The sequence below is a fragment of the Micropterus salmoides genome, unplaced genomic scaffold (assembly GCF_014851395.1).
Source record: "Micropterus salmoides isolate LMB-PRFRI ecotype aquatic unplaced genomic scaffold, ASM1485139v1 Ms_hic_scaffold_8, whole genome shotgun sequence".
Lineage (NCBI taxonomy): Eukaryota > Metazoa > Chordata > Actinopteri > Centrarchiformes > Centrarchidae > Micropterus > Micropterus salmoides.
Window position 1 is genome coordinate 9,179,866 of NW_024044570.1, and position 20,674 is coordinate 9,200,539.

The following is a 20,674-nucleotide window of genomic DNA, read 5'->3' on the forward strand; positions in this document are numbered from 1 at the left end:
TGACCCGGCCTTTCTGTGTGGAGTTTGCATGTTTTCCCCGTGTCTGCGTGGGTTCTCTCCGGGTGCTCCGGCTTCCTCCCACCATCCAAAAACATGCAGGCTAGGTTGATTGGTTGCCCTAAACTGTCCTTAGGTGTGAGCGTGAGTGGTTGTTCGTCTATGTGTGGCCCTGCGATGGACTGGCGACCTGTCCTGGGTGTACCCGCCTTGCGCCCGATGTCAGCTGGGATTGGCTCCAGCGCCCCCGCGACCCTGTACGCAGGATAAGCGGTTGACAGTGGATGGATGGATAATCTGAATCTGCTTAGTAACTAGTAACGCTTTGAAATAAATGTAGTTCAGTTAAAAGCACAATATTTTCCCCTGAAATATAGTGGTGTAGAAGTACAAAGTTATATAAAATGGAAACGCTCAAGTAAAGTACAAGTAGCTCAAACATGTACTCAAGTACAGTACTTGATTATATGTACTTGGCTACTTTCCACCCCTGGAAATCTTTTTTGATGCCCTTTAATGGCTGGATTTATACCTGTGAAACACTTTCTCAGATTTCTTCAGGAACTCATAAACCAAGCTGGTTGGTGTGCTCACAAGGTGTGATACAGTTTCTTACTGATAGGAATGCCAGGGTAGAGAGGTGAGATGGGTTACTGACCCACACAGAACAGCCTCCGTATGTAAACAGCGTCACTCTGTCTGGACACGATGCACTTTTAGATGCATGGAGTCAAACACGTTGCTACGCCCTCCTGCATCCGGGTGTGAACAGAAGTCCCAGTGATTATATGGCCAATAGGTTTTATAAACACGTCCTATTTACACCTGCTGGGCAAACACACACACACACACGCGCGTACACACAGGGATTAAATGCCTACACACACTGCCACACACACACATGGATTACATACCTATGCACATCGCCACATACACATCAGATTGATGCACACACACATACAGTGTGATCAAACAGAAGCATATACACATGCAACCACACATATACTTGTATACATACAGTGCTACTCTCCCTGTTGCACACACACACACACACACAGAGCAGATCTGTTTGCAGTGACTGTAGTGATGAAGGTAGCCGCTGTAGAGGCTGATGAAAGAGCTATTTACTCTGTTTTTTCATGGCTGAGTTTCACAGGAAGGTAAAAACAAACTAAATGCCAGGTTTGTTCCTCTGGCTCAGAGAGTTTACCTCAAATTTAACAGCTCCAGGGAAAAATTATGTTTCCAGAAAATGAGAGCCCAGTACAGTTACTTAATACAAAATGGCAATGACTCCTGGGTAAAAAGTGATTTTGCACACTAGGACAATAATTTCACAGAGACAGATGATTCCAAGTTTTATTTGGCACAGCACAGTACAGTATACTGTATGTTCACATCAGGATTCAAAGTCACAACAGAAGCATCTGTGTGCACAAATATGTTCCAACATATTTTGGTTTATTTGCCAAAAGATACGTTAGTTTGTTGAAGAATCAAGAGATCACAAACACTGATACAGACCAGCACTTTTTTCTAGCTCACTGATTTTCTTCAACAGCCCATGAGAGTAGCCTTTGACTGCGTGTGTATGTGGTTGCTGTTTCAGTGTTTGTGAATTGTTATATGAGAAGTCAGATATGGACACAAGTATCCACTCTTAGAGTTGAAGCAAATCTTGACCTTAAAAGGTCATGGTCAAAATATTATAACCTCCTCCGTCTTATTTCTCATTATTTTGTTAATACATTTCTACAGCTTTCACAGCTCTTTTCCTTAAAATTGTGTCCTTTCTCAACTTTTATGAAGTACATTTCTGTTGATAAAACCCTGTCACACAAAGCACAGACAGAAACCCCCGCAAAGATCAATTTCTGTCTTCTTATGTTCAGCCGGCTGTCAAAATTAGTCACACCCACTTGAAAAATAACTCACAACTGCAACTTACCAGTTAATTAAACTAACAAATAAACAAACAGGTTGATGATGAGTTAATCAAACAAGTAACTTGTCTGCTCATCGTAAGTTATTGACAGATCCGGCTGTTCAGACAATTGTAGAGAGAATATTTACAGTGAGGAGCTCATTCAGCAAACACTGAATCTTTTAAAAGCACAATTCTCACATCAGACAGAGCTCATTGATTCCTCTAGACAAGTTACAAATATAAAACCCCAACCTGCAAATCTGGGTGTACATCTTTTGCAACAGATGACCCAATGAGGTGACTTCTGCATCTTCCTGGAGGCTTCTCTTTGCAAAGAAGCCAGCCAATTCAGTGTCATACTCTAAATCTCACTTGTTACTCAGTATAGTTTCCTTGCCATGTGTCAGCTACAGATGAAGATTTTTTTAAGGTGCACAGGATTCAAATGATCAGCACAGAAGTGACTGAAGACTCCTAAAAGTGCATGAGTGCTGATTATTTCAATCCAGGTGTGTTGTACTGACTTTAATCGCATCTTAAACTTGGATTTCTATTCATCATCAAATGGAAAAGCACAATCACTTCAGTATGTCTGATAACCATGGTGATGTCATCGCACAGTGGTTCTCAAACTCAAGGTTGTGAAAACATCATTTGTTGTATTGAAAGGTTGGTTATGGTTTTGTACTGCACCAGTGTATCGCCATGTCTTTTGCCCCTGCTTTCACACCGATTTGCGCTTTTATGCAATACTGATTTTTTGTAAGCCTTAGTGCTTACTCTGATAATTTTAATGAAATAAAACCTAACTTCATCATTCTCCATGTTGTAAGTAAGCAGGGTAACATGTGCTCACAGCTGTACTTTAATGGGTCACAACAAAAAAGTTTGAGATTCACTGTCTTTGTCTATGATGTAAGAAACAGTTTGTTTCACCAGTCTGAAGCACACAATTGTAGTCCAAATAAAAGAAAAAAACAACACTAAGAAACACAGATCTAGAAAAATACCCTAAAAATATAGCAAAAGTCTATGTAACATTGTGTTTTGCTTCAGAGAATCCAGCTGCTATGGAAAACACTTTTATTGGGCTGTTTTGGACTGTGTGACTCTAAAGCCCCGTATATCACTATTTAATTGAATCTACCTTACTGTGTGTGCAGTGCTGGCAACTGATTGCTGAAAATGTTATCTTGTGGATTGAGATAATACTTCTGGGTCACAGCTATAAATTAAGACTGTATAAATACATAGAAAACTGCTTTTGGAAGGTGTAGAATGACACTCAAAGATCCAAAACATCAGTCAATTACGCTATTACTGTCTAAATGTGCTTTAGTGTGGATATATACATGGTAGGGAATGCTATCTTTTTGGTCGGGCATTTGCATTGGTGTCCATGCTTCTTTACAAGAGGGGTCCTTTGTGGCTTTCTGTTGTATGTCCTTTCATTCCTGCTCAGAGCAGCTTCCTCTGTTCCTGTTGGCTGCTGAACTCTTTACTTCTTTTCCAGAGGGATCTTTTGTGTAGCCTGTTACTGTTGGCGCCAACTGGGGGAGAAAAGGTACGCATACTGATGACATCATGTAAACATGAGTTGCCAAAAGACTTATAAATTACCCTGAAGTGACTGGGGTGGCTAAAGGATCCAGTTCAAAAGCTACCATGTGTTCCTCATCAGTGTAACGTTGAAGTGTTAGCTCTGCAGGAGGTGTATTTTCTGTGTATAAAATATGCTGAGTTTCCCATGCTTCACAGTTTATGCCCTGTTTGTTCCGAGGTTTAAATCTCCCTACATTGGTCAGGGCTGTCGATTTCTTCTACATTTCTTGTTAATGAGTGAGGTGGATTGAAAACATGCACTAGGGACGCCCAAGTAGCCTCGGATTTAAGGCATTGACAATGAACTGCAATGTCCCCATTTTAAGTTTGACCAGGGACCTTTGTTGACCTTCACATTTGTTGTAATGGCTACTTACATACTAACATAACTGGTGTTCCATTGAGATAACTCAACTTTTCTCATTACTTAATAGGAGCCTTCAGCTATGCAATCACCGTGTTTACATTAATTAATTTTCTCATTGTGAGTGGCTTAATACATTTTTAAAAAATTATGGATGGTAAATCTCTATTTCAGCATTTTACTGCAAGCTCACCTTCTGTGCATTCCACTTGTGGCTCCTCCCACAGTCCGTCTGGCAGACAGCGTACGACAGGCCGGTGGCGCTGTGTGTAGCCTGCATCACACTGGTAGCGGACTATAGAGTTTGCAGGGTAGCGCTCTCTGCTAGTGCCCATCGGCCGGCCGTGTTTGACCTCAGGGGGAGCTCCGCACATGACTGAAAAGAAGACCAACAACAAATTAAAATAAAAAACAGCAGTTTGTCAATAGACAGACATCAAGTGACAGTTGGTGGTTACGAAGCTTGTCTTGGTCAAGGTTACGAGTTCATTTTTGTACCATGAGCCCACTCAAGATTCTTGTTTTATCAATCTAATGTCTTACAGTGCATGAAGATGTAGTGTGATTTCAGCATATGTGTAGCTAGTGTTACACAGGGCTATCTCTGTTATTGGCTCTTACTGAGATGCTTTCCAACCACAGTAAACCAAACTATTTATTAATCAAACTCTATGTTCCACATCCCAAGTAAATGTTCCTACTACTGCAGACAGAATTCCCAGAAGCATGTCTTGGCCAGACACATATTCCAACCCAGTAAGCCTACCAGGTCCAGTCTTGCAGGTGAACGGAAGGTGGTAGTTGCAGGGCACGTCATTCCACTGTCCGCCCTCTTGCCAGATCATCACCACACAGTCCTCCCCAGAGTTGAAGTAGTTATCTGGCTGGTTGGGCCTCCAGTTCTCAAAGATCTAAGGCAGTTTCAAGGATAATCAATAAATACCGGTACATTAAAAAGACAGATAGATAGCTGTTAAGCAACTAAACTCACCCTAGGACTGCCGTCTGTCCAGCGGAACTCATTTTGCACATCTTTGTCATTAAGTCCAATCCACTGGTAGTCCTGACCATTGGCTGCATTACAAATAAAAAGAGATTTTAGTTTTGCAACAACTCATACATGCTCTCCCCGTCATATTATGCTTGTATCCCTCTTATGGCCATCGTAGTAACAAGATGCATCATCCCTCCCTGAGGCACAGGGCCTACAGCGCTACCCACTGTAACCTCACAGCAATAAGATCCTTGAAACCAACCCAGTTGGCACACCCTGCACACCCTGCCTCTCATCAAGTCCACGCTGCGGTGGGGTTAGGCGTGAATAGGATTAGCATGTGTAGGAAAAGATGGATGCATTGCTGACTCTTTGCAAAGAATTTTGATGCAAAGAAGCATAATCACATCATCTACAATGGTATTTGGGGAGTTTGTCCTTATTCAAATTGACAGTCTAAGGATGGGGGTGTTGTATGCTGTACAGATTATGTACACACAGCTACTCACAGTTGACAAACTTCTGCTCCTCCTCAGAAGTGATGCTGACCAAATGGGCTTTATTCTCTTGACAGTGTTGCTCAGCCTCAGACCAGGTATCTCTCTTCGTAATGTGGAGATAACAGTTGCCCATGAACTCCAACCAGCCTTCGGCACAGCCCAGCCCAGCTAAACACACAAACATGTACATTTGGACAAAAGCATGAAAATATATGGATAAGAGGGAATTTCTATATTGGTGTCCAAGTTGTTCTAGTTTTTCAGCTAAATGGCATTAAAAACAATGTGGTGTTTGTTATGGTAGTTTGGTAACTCACGTGTCAAACAGTCTTCACCAGTGAAACCATTAGGACACTGACACACAGCGAGATCTCCCTGCACAGAGCAGAATCCTGAACTGCAGGGGTTTGGATCACAAGGGTTCGCAGGGGCTGACAGCAGAGAGAAAGAGACGTTACTTTGAACATTATGACTGATTACAGTATGTAGTTCCAGTTCATCAGTGGTGCTGCACCACAAGCAAAATTGGTAAGATACTTTTGGTGGACAAATTAGTGTATTTCCCAAAATGTTGAACATGTGAACCACTTACCATTCACTAAAGGCTGCGCCACAACAGCAGGGGTTGCTAATGACACTGATGGTGTTGTGGGTGGGCTGGTGTAAGCAGTGTAAGTGATCTGAGATCCAGGTGGTAGGGTGACAGAAAGCTTCTCAGTGGTAGTTTTTTCATGAGGGTCTCCACTTCCTGAGAAAGTGCCACTGAAGTCATTATGCCTCCCTGACCCACTTCCTTCCCCGCTTATCTCCACCACCCCCCGGCCCTGCTGAGGGTGGCGGGCCAGTGGCGGTACGGTCACTTCCATCAAATCAGTGTCTGTTATGTAAATGACATCACCGTGATGCTGGAAAGAGTCCCCAGAGGCAGAGCCACTGCCTGAGACACCAGATGGAAAACCACTTGGAAAGCCACTGTGGAACCCTGATTCAAAGATGCGATATCCAGATACCTCCTGCTCACCAGACGGCTGGGGTGTTAGATCAATGGCACTGTGGTCGACTGATGAGATGCCAGAAATTTCACCAGAGCCTGACCCAGACAAATCTCCTGATCCAGACGTGCTTGATTCCAAGATGGCCCCACTGGTATCAATGCCTCCCTGGCCTAACTCCTGCTCAGTGGGTTTCTGGTGAATTTTCGGCACCTCCACCATCTTCCCATCCACCATGATGATCGTGAAGACTTTGTTGCTACCACTGATGTCCCCACTTCCACTGATAAAACCTGATCCCATTGCACTGAAGCCAGAGTGTTGTCTGTCAAGCCCCTCCCCAGATCCAGATGCACTACCAACATCTCCAGATGTGTCAATCATAGCACTTCCCCCTTCTGCCTCCTGCGGAGCTCCAGAGGCAGACTGATCTCCAGAGAAGAAGTCAGTATCTCCGCTGAGGATAATGCTTGGTCCTGAACCAGAGTCGTCACCACTGGCACTGTAGGTGGCTGAATGATCAGCTGAACCAGAGCCGGATTTGGAGACTGGAGGTAAAATGGGTCTCACTGGGGGAAATATTAATAATCCAGAGAAGAGTACATTAGATACTTTGTTATATCTTGATTAGCAAAGTGAAAAACTATGTTTAGCTTCATTGAAATTATATAACTATGGCCACTTTTGCAGAAAAACATTCATTTTATTTAGTGTAAGCCACTAAAAATGAGAGTAAAAGCCACTTTTCATTCACACTGTTATTTCCGGCTGTCTTACCAGTAGGAGCGTGAGTTGTGATGGTTGTCTTGTTGATAAGCTCCTCTACTTCAGTAATATTTAGCCCAGTTTCAGTTTCATTGTAGTATACTGTAGTTTCAAATAAAAACAAACGAACAAAACTGAAATGATGAAGATGCTGAGAAATATCAATGATAATATTAATTAACTACTTTTGGCAAATTCAAGATAAAATTCAGAACAATTTCAACTGCAAGATCAAGCCAAGGTAATATAGCAAGGACTTAAGATAACATATTTCATGTCTTACCCATGGGAGCAAAGTGATCAATTGTAACTGTTGTCTTGTTAATAACATCCACATCCACTGTCACTGTCGTCAGATTCTCACTGGTTTCAGTTTCAACGTGAACAACAGGAATTTCAGCTAAAAAAGAGAGAACAGATAAGTTGAGCAATAATTGTAATTTTGACATAAACAGCACTGGGAAACACACACACACACACACACACACACACACATATATATACTGTATATATTAGGGACTACTACTACTACTAATAATATTATTATAGTAATATCTAATCAAATAATGCACACCATTGTGTCATCATGAAAATTACACTACTAGACTATTACAATACAGCAGCAGTTCACAACATTTTTTGTCTGATATAAAACCACAGCCCTGTCAGATTAACTCAAGTACCCCTTCATGGACACCAGCTCCAGATGTATTAATTTGAATTCATTTTAAACTGGATGTTATAGAATACCATAAAGTGGATATTGTTAAAACTTTTTTTCACAAAGTTGAATTTTAAGGTTGGTTGACAGAAGCTTAATGTTTCAACCATTTGATCTGTTACTTTTAACCCTTTGACATTTATCCAATTGTTAATTATATTTCATAATATTTATATTGTACATGCGTAATATCTACCTGGACACATACTGTATAATTCATATACAGCATTGCATTGTAGCAATGATTTAATGAGAAGCTGGTTCGGGTTTGGTCTCGGCCAGTGTGTGTGTGAAATTTTATAGTTTTTTACTATAGCAAAAAATCATTCTGGACCTGTGCATATTTATATCTTTAGTTTGTAATCACTTTATTTCACAGCATGCCAAAATTAAAGTAGAGGCACAACATCTAATGTTGGTGAATTTGGCTGGCAGGAGTGTTTAGGAACCAGTTTGTACTTAAGTTTCAGTGTGTCACGTGCTTGGGGAATGTACTGTATATGCATCACCAAACAGTATGAGTATGTTTTTGGTCATATCACACACTTCTCTATATCAATTTGTTATTTAGGTAAGTTTATCCATTAAAATCTAAATGGAACCACACCTAACTATTTCCTACCTTTAAAACAGTAGGCGTCGTAGCGTGAGTGCTCATCAGGAAACCCTGTCTGGTTGGGGTAGGCATAGATGATGTGGACCCCAACCTGACCACCTCCACAATGGGACCTGGGGGTTGTGATGGGGTAGCGGACGCTGCGGTCCATCAACCAGCCTGGACGACACTTGTCAAGACCTTGCTTCCAGGCAGCATACAGCTGCCCAGTGGTGGCCAGGGTGGTGTTGAGTTTCTGACAGTGCTGCACAGCCTCATCGTAGGAGAAGCTGTCATAGTCACTGGTGAAGAAGACCTCACCTGGGGAAATGACAGAGGCATTCACAAACATTCAGAAGAGCTCAAACATGTCAGATACAGGTAGAGAGATAGATGGATGTAAGTTCACTTTAAATGTAAATTCTAGTAATTTGATCACAGGGTGTGACTGGGCTCCTCACCTTGCAGACGTTCCACGTAACAAAATACATCGTAATGTTCGCTTGCTGGCCTCAGGCCATAGGATCTGACTCCTGGGAGGTGTGGCAGATTACCAGCACAGTTATCTCTGGGTGACACGATGGGATACCTGAACATAAAACAGGATGTTGGTACAGTATATTGAGGCTTTGCTTTGACATGATATCCCTCCAGGAATCAGTTTTTTTATACACAATACATAAAACTAGAGTTTTGATTGGTTTAAAATTTGTATACAACAAATACCTCCAACTGAGACGAGAACTGCGATGGTCTTAAAGAATGTTTTAATTATTTGATCTCAATGTTAGGGTTGCAGTTTTGCTGAAATATGTAGCCTAGTCCAAGAACATGTTAAGAAGTTTTTGTAGAGGAAAAAATCTAATCAAAATATAATCAAACTGAATCAATGGAAAATAAACTCAGTGCACACTATGGGAAACATATTATGTATATTGTTATATTGGTCTGTCTCTGTTCTGAACATGCCTCCATCTCACCTGACAGTCTGATCGCGGAGCCAGCCAGCGTCACATTGGTGCAGGCCTTTCTCAAAGGCTGCCTGCAGTTGCTGGGAGCTAGCAATGACCGCCCCAATATTCTTGCAGGCCTGCTTAGCTTCCAGAAAGGTCAGAGTGTACCGACCGGTGATGGGTCTGTAGTGGAACACCACACCTGGGAAATGAGGGACATTTGGACAGAAGGAAGGTAAAAACTCAAATTTTATGTAATTTTTATTTTTCATCTTTATTTCCTCACTATGCACTTTTCCAGATGCAGATTGTTGTCATTTACTCATGATTTGAACATTTATTAGTCATTTTGGCACTAAACAGTTTGCTTCAGAAGTTTATTCCACAGTTCAACATTGATTCTTCTGTCTCATTTTTAATCTTTTAAATGCTGTCAAAATTTGGAGCCAACATTTATAAAAAAAATTAATGACCCAACCAGTATTCTTTAGTATCCCCAAAGGCAGGAAGGAACTTGAATAAACACCAAGACTCTATCTCATTTGGGGAAGAGGTGAATGTTCAGCCGTCTAGATTTCAGTCCTAGCCAAAGGCTACACATTTGTAGGCCACATCACACAAGTCAGTTGTTCTTGTGCTGCTGTTTTTTGCTGTTGTGCCCTTTTATTATTCTGCTCTAAAAGTGCACTTTTAACATAAACATATTGAACAAATTCCAAAGGGTTTTGCAATTGATCAAGTACATAACTAGCTTACCTGTGGGAGCCATGGCAGTATCCATGTCTGTCAGATCGAGTCCAGGTTCTTGCACCACAGGTGTCACTTTAGAATACGTGTCTGTCACGCTGGGTGGGACAGGCAGTGGGAAGAGGGTGTCGACTTCTCCACCGATGATCTCCTCATCCACAGGGAAGCGGGTGGGTTCTGGGTACGGCGCAGGGGCGGGTGTTAAGCGGATGATGTCTGGGAAAGGAGTGGTCCTCCCGGGTACGGCACCATCATCCTCACCATCTGGGGAGATTGCATAATTGCTTGATGAAATTGGCAGTTTTTAAAGCCTTATTATCTAAAACTGGGTTAATGTTGATGATTCCAATCAGCGAGGATCCAAGAAATCTTAAAGAAGAAATACATCCAAGTATCTCAGAGTACATTTTTCCTTAAGTTTCCATGAAGGATTTACCTTGGAAGCAGATAGCATCGTAGCGAGAGTCTGGGTAGGGGTATCCCGTCTGGTTGGGGAATAAGTAGACAGTTCTCACTCCCAGGAGCCCCCCTCCACACTGAGGCCTGGCGATATTGATGGGGTAGCGTACACTTCTGTCTGCCAGCCAGCCAGCATTACACACATCCATGCCAGCCTGCCAGGCCAGGTAAAGCTCTCCGGTTGAGGCAAGCCGGGCACCAAGTTTGACACACTGATCTCCTGCTTCATAGAAGGTAAACTTCTCTACAGACATGGAGTAGAAGACTCTGCCTAGGAGGCGAGAAGGGGAGACAAACACATTGACATGACAGTCTACAGTTGTGTATGCAGGATTCATGTGGGTCAGGTAGGTTTTGTAGCTACCCGCATTAGATTAGTGTACCTGACATCTTCTCAGCAAAACAGTACACGTCGTAGGTCTCGTTGACATCTCTCACGCCATAGGTTCTCACGCCAGGGAAGGTCTCCTTATCTCCATAGCAACGCTCTCGTGGCTCCTGGATGGGGTACCTTGAGAGGTCCAGAGAGATGTCAGACAGCTGATGGACATTTTTGTTCTTTAATTTTTTATTGCATGTCGGTTGATATGTTAAAGACATTTGTTTGTTCAATGTTATCAGTGTCAGAGTTAGAAAAGACACCAAAAACAAAAAATTCATTGGATTGTCTCATCAGGTCACAAAAAATGCAATCCGTCTGAATAGGACAACATTTCTCTTATATCTTAATAGAAATATCAACTGCTAATTCGTTATAACATTTGTTATATTGTTATTGAGGAAAATTAAATTGAGAAAAGTATCATTATTGTTATTATTTTTTGTAACATGGCCAGCCTGTCCTTTCTGTGTGGATTTTCTCTGTATGCTCTGATTTCTTCCTACAGTCCAAAAACATTCTGATTTGGTGAATTAAAACTTTAACGTGCTCGTAGGTGTGACTGTGATTTCTTCAAAGGCATGAGCAGTTTAGAAATGATGGATGGATGGATGGATGGATGGATGTGCACTACCTAACAGTCTGATCAGAGAGCCATCCAGCATCACACTGGTGGTATCCATCATCATAAGCAGCCTGGAGCTGGGCTGGAGTGGCGATGGTGGCACCGTTCTGGATACAGGCTGCCTTAGCCTTCTCAAACGTCAGGGTGTAGCGGGTGGAGATGGCTCGGTAATGGAACACAATACCTGAGATACAGAAAGCAAGCGGAAGACAGAAGAACTGGGATTCACTATATTGCCAATTTCAGTGAGCTCTTGTCTAACAACATTGTGCTTGAATTTCAATAGACATAGAGGAACTTTATGAGAGAGTGAGCTATGGATACTTGTTTGTATCCAAACCATCACCAAACAGAGGTGATGTCTCCAGAGGCAGGGGGTTTTAAGCTTAGCAGCACTTGAATTTGTCTGCTAAAGATGTTTTGTAGAAGTTTCTTTTGGAGGTACTAAAAGTTCATCCTGTTAACCTGTAGTTTGAGAGAACCTTTAAGGTAGAACTTCTGTATGTTTGGTGGTAAACACTGATGGAAGTTTGACTACCATGTGGTGAGTATATAATGACTTCAATTGAATGAAACTGTTAACGTTTCTTTGGCGTACCCTGAACCTGGATGTCCACAGAGTCATAGTTGTCCTCGATGCCGTTTATCACCTCGCAGCGGTAAGTGCCAGAATCTTTGGACCTCAGCTCTGTTATCTCCAGAGTGGCATCAGTGGGCACCAGTGGGTAGTTGATCATTGTCACTCTGTCCAAATATTCTGTCTCAACATTAACTTTTCCCTTTGATGCCACAAGGATCGTGGTGACTTTCTCCTTGGTGACGTAGGTCCATTTGATGCGGTGAGACAGCGGGGCAATGGTTGGGGCTCCAGGGTCATTGACTGTGTTGTCTTGAAAGTAGCATGGTATCACTATCTTGCTGCCCAGGAGAGGACGGAGAGGCATCTCCAAAGGGATGCTGACACGCAACGTGCCATCCATGTCTAGGGTAAAGATGCGTAAAGATAGGTCAAGGTTAATTTGTTAATCTTTTTATTTGTTAATGAGGATAACCTAATAAATCTTTGCACAACCATTGAGGCAGAACTACTATAAAAGAGGTAAAAATGATGGGTTTAGTGTCTTGCTCAAGGACACTATGACATGTCACATTTCAGGGGGGAGAACTACATATCTGTAAATGCCTAGGAAAATAACTTGGAAAAAAATGGTGAGTTAGCGAGTTCATCATCATCAGTTCTAAGTTCTAATCAGATAGTAGATTACACAGAAAAATATGACAGGACTGATGAATACCTTTCATAATAGGTAATATATTTTATAATAATTTTTCATTTTCTTCAAATAGTCAGGTTTTCAATGGTCTGGAGACAAGTATTTAATTTGTGCACAATGATGATGAAGATAAGAATCCATTTAATAAAAAAAACACACTTACCTTCATGGTCTTTAAACAATATTGTTGCAGAGATGAGGGGCAAGGACACACACAGCAGAAGCAGGGGGGTCATCGTTACCTGAAATAAAATCCCAAATGACAACATTGGACTCAAATTTGTGTGGACAAGATAATGAATAACAAAAAGCACAGGCTACTGGAGGCCATTTAAATGTTAAGATATATGGCCTTTTTCAAGGCCAACTTGTGATCATTTACTGATCACAAGTTGGCAAAAATTAGCAGAATCAAAGACAAGCATAAATTCACTATATAGAGAGTATTTAAATGATACAACCTTTCTACCCTCTTTACTAGAAATGGTCACTGAATGAACAGTGAACTAAGTGTTGGAATGAATTAAATGGTTTATTATCATTTCTTCCACCCCTGAATGCCACTGTTTTTTTTCTTACTCCTGTACGCTAACGTTCATAATCCATGTTATCCAGAATATTAAGTGCATTTGGTTATTACGTCAGTCTCATTAGATGAAATGGAAATATGACGTCAGGAGTCTCTAGTATCATTTGGAAATACCATTCATGCTCGGTGAGTAATAAAAGCCCCTTTGTCTCTGGACACAGGAAATGTCTTTAGTACTAAAATAGCCTCAGGCTGAGAGAGAGTATAATTCATTCATTTCAAATGCTTTTCCATTTGTTAAAACTAACGAAGAAATGAATGTTGAAAGAAGGCATTTTTTCCACCTTTCTAACTGTCTTTTGTCTGTGGGCATACAGAGTATTTATAGGATCTGTGTTTGTATGTAAATACAATCTGCTGCTTGTTTTCAGTATATCAAGCTTTTCTGGTTACAACTACAGTAACAGTGCATCTGATTGCCAATAGAATGTGCTGTGTATGAATTATATACCTTGTTTCTTTTCTCTTAAATACATATAACAAATAAACAAGTATTAGATGGATTGCCATGAAATCTGGGGCCCAGAGGATGAATCCTGATGACTTTGTTGATCTTCATATAGCACCACCAGAAGGTAAAAAGTTTTACTTAACCAGTAAAATATCCAGGACAATCTTCGACCGCCTTTGTGATCCCCTGACTTTTCATCTAGCGCCACCGTCAGGTCAAAAATCAGCCTCTTGCTAACATGCTAAACTAAGATGGTGGTGAACATTGTACAAGCAACAACATCAGCATATTAGCGCTGCCATTGTGAGTACAGTACATTTGCATGCTGCTGGTAAGTAGTTTAAAGGACCACTGGCATAATTTTCATTTAAAGGCCAATGATCTAACACACACAAAAGTAGTTATATAGCTCCTATGATCTAAATGCTGTTTCTGAGGGGTTTTCTCTCCTGTAAAGAAAACAGGTTTTTCATTTTTTTTATTGGTCACAAAATTCTAATTCATAAAAATCATTAAATATCAGCAACTGGCAACTTCAATCCAAAAACACCAGCTTCGCCATCACAGTCCCACATCTGTCAGCTCAAACCCTGATTAACACGTTGCTTATTTTCTCTCAACTTTCCAACGCTGTGGCATGCAGCACCGTCAAACTTACGAAACCGTTGCAAGCCCCAACTGAAACCTCATTGTGCTGTGTTCACAAGCCGGAGAATGCACCCAGTTCATTCCAAACAGCCACACAGAGACATTAACAACTCATAAACCTGATGTTGCAAAGCATTTGCAGCGTCTGATCTGGGGTTGGCAGCCTGGTGTAAGGCAAAAAGAGAAATGCAGTGACATTTCAAGTTCAAGTGACTCAACCCAATCATATACATTTACTGTAAATACACTGGTATAAACGCATGACAACTTTGTTTGAGATGTATGTGTGCTGCTAGCATTCTCAGAGATCCACAGGTCTAGGATCCAGTACGGTAGGACTAATATTTGCCCTGCTGCCTAAAAGCTGTCTGAGAGTGAACGTTGGCCCAGTTGCAGAGGAAACACAAAATACCACACAGCATATGTAGACAAATCCACCATGGAATAATGACGCACTGTTATTCTTTTATTATCACACTGCGATGTTTAGTCCACCCCCGGAACCTCTTTCAGATGACATTTGGTTATTTTTGGTTCTCTTGATTTCTGGCCTTTTGTGGCTTTTCTTGTTTATTGTCAAATATTCAGTTATTCCTGACTTACTCCATGATTTTACCTGAAATTTAGGCTATGTTGACCTTAGTCACAACTTTTCTTGATTACCAAATTTCTTTTTTCCCCGAATGACCTTCCCACAACAACCACCAATGAACTTCTCCTTTAAGGCTACTTTAAAACAATGAATTCCTTGATTCTTAATAGGTTCAAAATGTTGAGTCAAGAATGACATCTTAGCTTTATGATTTTAAGGTATATACACACCAAACCTGGGTGTAATTTACTTTTTTTATACATTTTTTTTTTCATTACGGCTGCATGGCAACTGTTTTTTTGCTTCAATATTATTACAAACTCAAATCAAATAAATCAACCTTGTATCTTTCCATAATATCACACTGCCTCCAACAATGTATAAAACAGTCAAAAAAGTATATATCCAATAAAAAGGAACTTAACAGCAACTGAAAACAATGTTTTGCTGACACCCAGCGGTTTTACATCTCACCTTTCTGCAGTGATGTAAAGTGTACTCCAGAGTGAGGCAGTACAATGTGACATCACTGTTGGGTGTGGTTACAGGTACAATGGAGCACATTTCTGACCATACCCATCAGTGGTGAAACTGGGCAATGAGCCTGGTATTAAGTTACTTTACTACAACTACTTGTAAAAAAAATAAAGTAGATAAAGGGGACATCTATAAATAAAAATGCAACTGGACTTGGTTGAAGATACTAGAAGACGTTTCGTCCCTCATCCAATTCATTAGAGCTGTATTTTTCTGACTGTCCTTTTACCGAAAAGCACTGAGTCATATAGTATTTTACATGAAATTACAATGCCAAATGTCACAGTTAAGGTGGATCTCACAAAATTGATAAAGACAGCAATGACCAGCTAGCAATTGAACTGTGCTCATACTCTCCAATACATTAACAGAGACAATGCCAGAGAATGCCACCTTTGCCCATTTCTCTGACTAAGCCAACCAAAACCTTGACTCATTATTGAGTCACTGAGCAGATCCTCAGCTCTCTTTAAATGCTTCATTTAAACTGAGGCAACCTTATAATGTGCACTAGCGTTTGTGAGCAAGCCACACCAGGCCAGGTCAGCCCTCTCTCCACAGTGTGCCCATTCAGTTGGTGGGGTGGCTGCTGCTCCCCTGTTCGGTCGCTGTGGTATGTTCTGCTCCCAGCTGAGGTGGAGGGCAATAAGGCCTTGGTCTGTTCCAGCAACGGACAGGGGCAGGGCCTCGGGGGATGTGACCCTGCCAAGGTAAACACAAGGCGGGCATCCAGGGGAGGCCCCCCCACCACCACCACCTCCCGCCTCCACTCACTCTCCCCCAACTCTCCAGAGTCCCTCAGCAGAAGAACAGAGTTGACATTGATACGAATACACACAGAAACACAGACTAACACTCATAGATCACCAAGGGGATGTGTGGCAGCGCACGTCCGATACCCCTGGCAAAGAAAACTCATGGGAGTGTGTGTGCATATGTCAGTATTGACACATACTGTAAGGCCTGTGTTTGAGAACACACACAGACTCTTGTACAGTGAAAAGGCTGGAATGTAAAAAAAAAAAAAATCATATTCCAGGTGCTCATGGTGCATTAGTTATACACATACATATACCTACAAACACAGCGGTCCATGATCAAAGCTTGAGCATAATGGGAACATTATTCAAATAAGTAAATGAAACATACAGAAAAGTAGACATGCATATGTTGAATGCCTGAATTATCATGTCTGTAACAAGACTGATGTCTCAAATGTCACTTTAGTCATTTACAGATTATCCTAAAGATAAAAAGTGTAAAGAGATTTGCTTTAACTGGACCCTTTGTCAATCTTTTTTTTTTAGTTTCCGACATCTGAAAATTGCAATTCACAACGTGTGCTCACACAGACTGATGTTACCATAGTAACAGGATGTCACTCTTGAGAGTAGCTTAATATAATGTAATAAGTAACATAGTTTCCCCCCTAATCAAACACATCTGCTGCTCAAATGATCTACTCAAAATTTGAATTCAAAAGAAAGTACATTCCCCCCCCCTTTTTTTCATTTAAGACTCAAGGTCTGGATTATAGTTAGGAAATGGATTATATGAGAATGTCAAGATGTTTTCAGTTTTACCAATCAGCAGTGAGACTGCATCTTCTAATTTAGATGGATATTTGTGTGCACATTGAAGTATCTCATTCTACATACGGCCATCAGTGGTTCCCAGACTGGATATCAGACCATGCAGAAAAACATATTTCTGCTCAACAATATATTTTTTTGATTTTCCTCTTTTTGTGAATTACTGGATAATTTTACCTGTTCAGGCCTTTCAAAAGCTAATTTGAAAAGAAAACAAATTGCTCTCCAATCAAAGTGGTTAAGAAGGTAGACATATGCAACCAGAGATGAGGGATCACAAGTAGAGGTTCCTTCGTTTTAAGGTGTCACATACAATAAAAATTCAGACCACAAATCATTGGCAAAAGAGACAATTTACAACACAGCGCCACAATGACAACTGGTATACTAAGACATAATGAATTCAGACAATGAGTAAATTTGATCATTCAGTAATGTGATACAATTTCATACATGCCACTCTCCATCCAGGGAAGCCATCCAGAATGCAAACTGACCTTATAAATATGATTCTTTTCCATTTTCGACATTGAATTTTAACAATTTCCTCCTAACAGTTTCCTCTTGTAAGTTAAAAAGTGCAAAAGCTGACTCCATTAACACCTCGCTAAAGTCAACTCAGCAAAACGCAGTTACCATGCCAGGCAGCAAATAATTCACAACTCTCTCTGCATAATGAGCACACAAACTGATTTAAAGTTAACACTAAGGATCTAATCAAATTTTTAGTCTTATCTGTTTTGTTAAATGTGATTTGTATTTCTTATAATTACCTTGATATTGAAAAAGAAACTTGTTGAAACAGTTACCTGTGACATCTGAGCACAGTACCTCAACCAAATACCTGTCCCCCAAGCAGAGGATGAAGAAGTGTCAAAATATTCCCTAAAACCCCTTCACAATATTCCTTATCAGGGACTCCAGTGGTGAGTTGTAAACGTACCGTTGATGCTCCAAGTGCTGCCAGTGACTCCAGGGGCCTCTTGCTCCTGCCAGTGTAGGAGAGCAGAAAGAAGCTTTATTCAAACTCTACCACACATTTAGATGTTGGAAAGAGAGAGGGCGGGAAAGAGAGAGAGTGCGATGTGGTCTCCTGCCAGTTGGTGAGGTCATTCAAACAGCCTTGAATATCAAAGCTGAAGCACAGAATCAGACAAATTCTTCAAAATAACTAAAAAAAGGGATATTTCCTGCTCCCGCTTGATTTCAGGTTATCTCAGTCCTTCTGCAGTTATTAGTGAAATTGGTTTGAATGAAGGTTGATGCTGCTATACACTCAAAACAAATAGACTATAAAGGTAATAGACAAAGGTAGTTCCAAAAGTTCTTGGTAGATATGCATGTTGAGAAATATAATGTATTTATGATTTAGCATCAGTAAAACCAATAAACTTATACAATTAGATGCTTGTGACATGAACTAGATTTCTCCTTAACGCACATTTACAAATATGGTTTAGGCTTGGTCTTTGCTCTGTCCAGTTGTCCAGCACTTACAGTACATGCGTAATCAAAACCAACACTTCTCATTTCATTTCATTCATCAGCACTCTCATTACCACAACGAACTTGCCATTTTTTGATCTTAAGCACAAGGACATTTGCAGAAACACTCACTAGTATTTCAGTTGCAGTTATAGTAGACAGAAGGTCAGAAGCATCTTGCAGTATGTGCTCATTATACATCCCAGTATTAGATGCTTTCAAATCTATCAATGACATGTCTGCTGCAGTAGCATTTACAGCCTGTGGCTGTGGTGGTAGATCTTTAGATAGAGTCTTAAACTAATTCCTCTTACATTCATATGATTTTAACCGAATTTGTATTAGGGGGAGATTGTAATTGCAGCAATGATATTAATGAGCAACAACAATTTTACCTGGCTGTGTTAGAGCAAGTCCTGCTAGCTGCCAAATGGCTAATTATTCTGCACCAATGTCACCAAAACAAAGTATAGTAGTCATTGTTCACTTGGCAAATTAATTGAGTTTTTATTGATATGGTTGCATTCTCTGTTGTGATAACTTAAGATAAATAACATTATGAAAATATCCTTAATGAATAAAGGTGTTCTCTACCTATAACATTGGATTTTATGTGTCAAAGGAAAGAGGTGCCGTAAATGCAGTAAAAAAACAAACAACTGCAAATTTGTCTAATTATGTTACACAATATAAAGTGTATATGCTCAAAAATCTCATGAAGTGTATGTAATTATGAGGACTTGTTTGCAAAGTAGGCAAAAATCACGATATATGATTGTGTAACTGCGTGTGTTGGTGTGCATGTGTGTGCCTGTTTCAGTTTGTATATATACTGCCACATGTGCCTGCCGCTTGTGTCTGTGTGCATTCAGTTTAAAGTTAAACATGCTAATGTTGGCCTGAGGTTGAGGAAAGGCGTGTCTCCCGTTCGTCTCCCACCAAACTCTATTCAGAGGTGTAAATACTGGCTGTGTGCTCGCTGCACTCATTGACGCACGCTTACAGTCTACATCTTCAAACGAAAATGTATTAACAACCGATTTGCTCTAATTTTGTGCTTATTTGCAGACTCAATGTTTATTCAGCAGCTGCACACAGATTAAATAGAAACATCAGGTTTACTCACCATCATTCATGTCAATCAGTTGTTGCATGGGAACATATTTGAAAGAGCAGCACATAAAGTTAGAACATTTTTATACCATGCCACCTACAAACATCTATTTTATAGGTTTATGTTGTAGCTTTTGCTCTTTTTTAATCAACATTCTGGTGGACATTCATAGCTGTACTGTACATAGCCTGTCCGCCCACAGATTTCTAATTGTTGGCAGCAGAGCAGCTCCACTGGAAAGCTGTATTTCAACAGGAGAAACTGAAGAGCAAGAAGTGTTTCCCTCTTTGCAAGCCAGCAGTCATGAGGATTCCAAATGGCGCTCTTTGAGTCACTAGAAAGATGATTAAAAGAAAATTCTAAGCAGCAAGTGACAAACTCCAGGTACCAATGGGTGACTCTCTCGGTCATTGATACTTTTGTTACATGGAAAATCCTTCTAATAACCACAAAGGAACTCACTTATTGCTGTTATCTCAGACAATCCTGTCTTGATTTTTGAGTATGCGTTTGTCTCTCTCATGGTAAAGACAGCCAAGGCTATTGGTGAGCCAAACCCTTCAGTTGCTCCATAGCCTATGAAAGAAAAAGTAAATGTCAGACAAAGGAACAGTATCTAGGCTGTCTACAAGACCATAGCCATTTTTTACACTGTAGAAGAACCACTAAAGAATTACTGAGTTATTCATCCTTACACATACTGATTCCTCTGTTAGGATCACAGCAATTAGATTATGGCTAAGAATGTAACCCAATTTGTCAGGAGATAAAC

The 20,674-nt window shown here is 40.6% G+C and overlaps 1 protein-coding gene across 1 annotated transcript; it reads right to left on the reverse strand.

Moving 5' to 3' along the window:
* Positions 1-1,342: 1,342 nt before the first annotated feature.
* Positions 1,343-18,299, reverse strand: LOC119894406 (aggrecan core protein-like). Its single transcript, XM_038707136.1, has 19 exons — positions 18,247-18,299; positions 13,058-13,136; positions 12,219-12,602; positions 11,630-11,804; positions 11,000-11,127; positions 10,594-10,887; positions 10,167-10,421; positions 9,438-9,612; positions 8,919-9,046; positions 8,485-8,778; positions 7,425-7,541; positions 7,154-7,243; positions 5,977-6,945; positions 5,702-5,815; positions 5,394-5,552; positions 4,882-4,964; positions 4,657-4,801; positions 4,084-4,266; positions 1,343-3,474 (listed from the first exon to the last, which is right to left on the reverse strand). The coding sequence occupies exons 2-19, from the start codon at positions 13,128-13,130 to the stop codon at positions 3,383-3,385; spliced, it is 3,858 nt and encodes a 1,285-aa protein (XP_038563064.1). The 5' UTR covers positions 13,131-13,136; positions 18,247-18,299; the 3' UTR covers positions 1,343-3,382.
* Between the last annotated feature and the right edge of the window lie 2,375 nt (positions 18,300-20,674).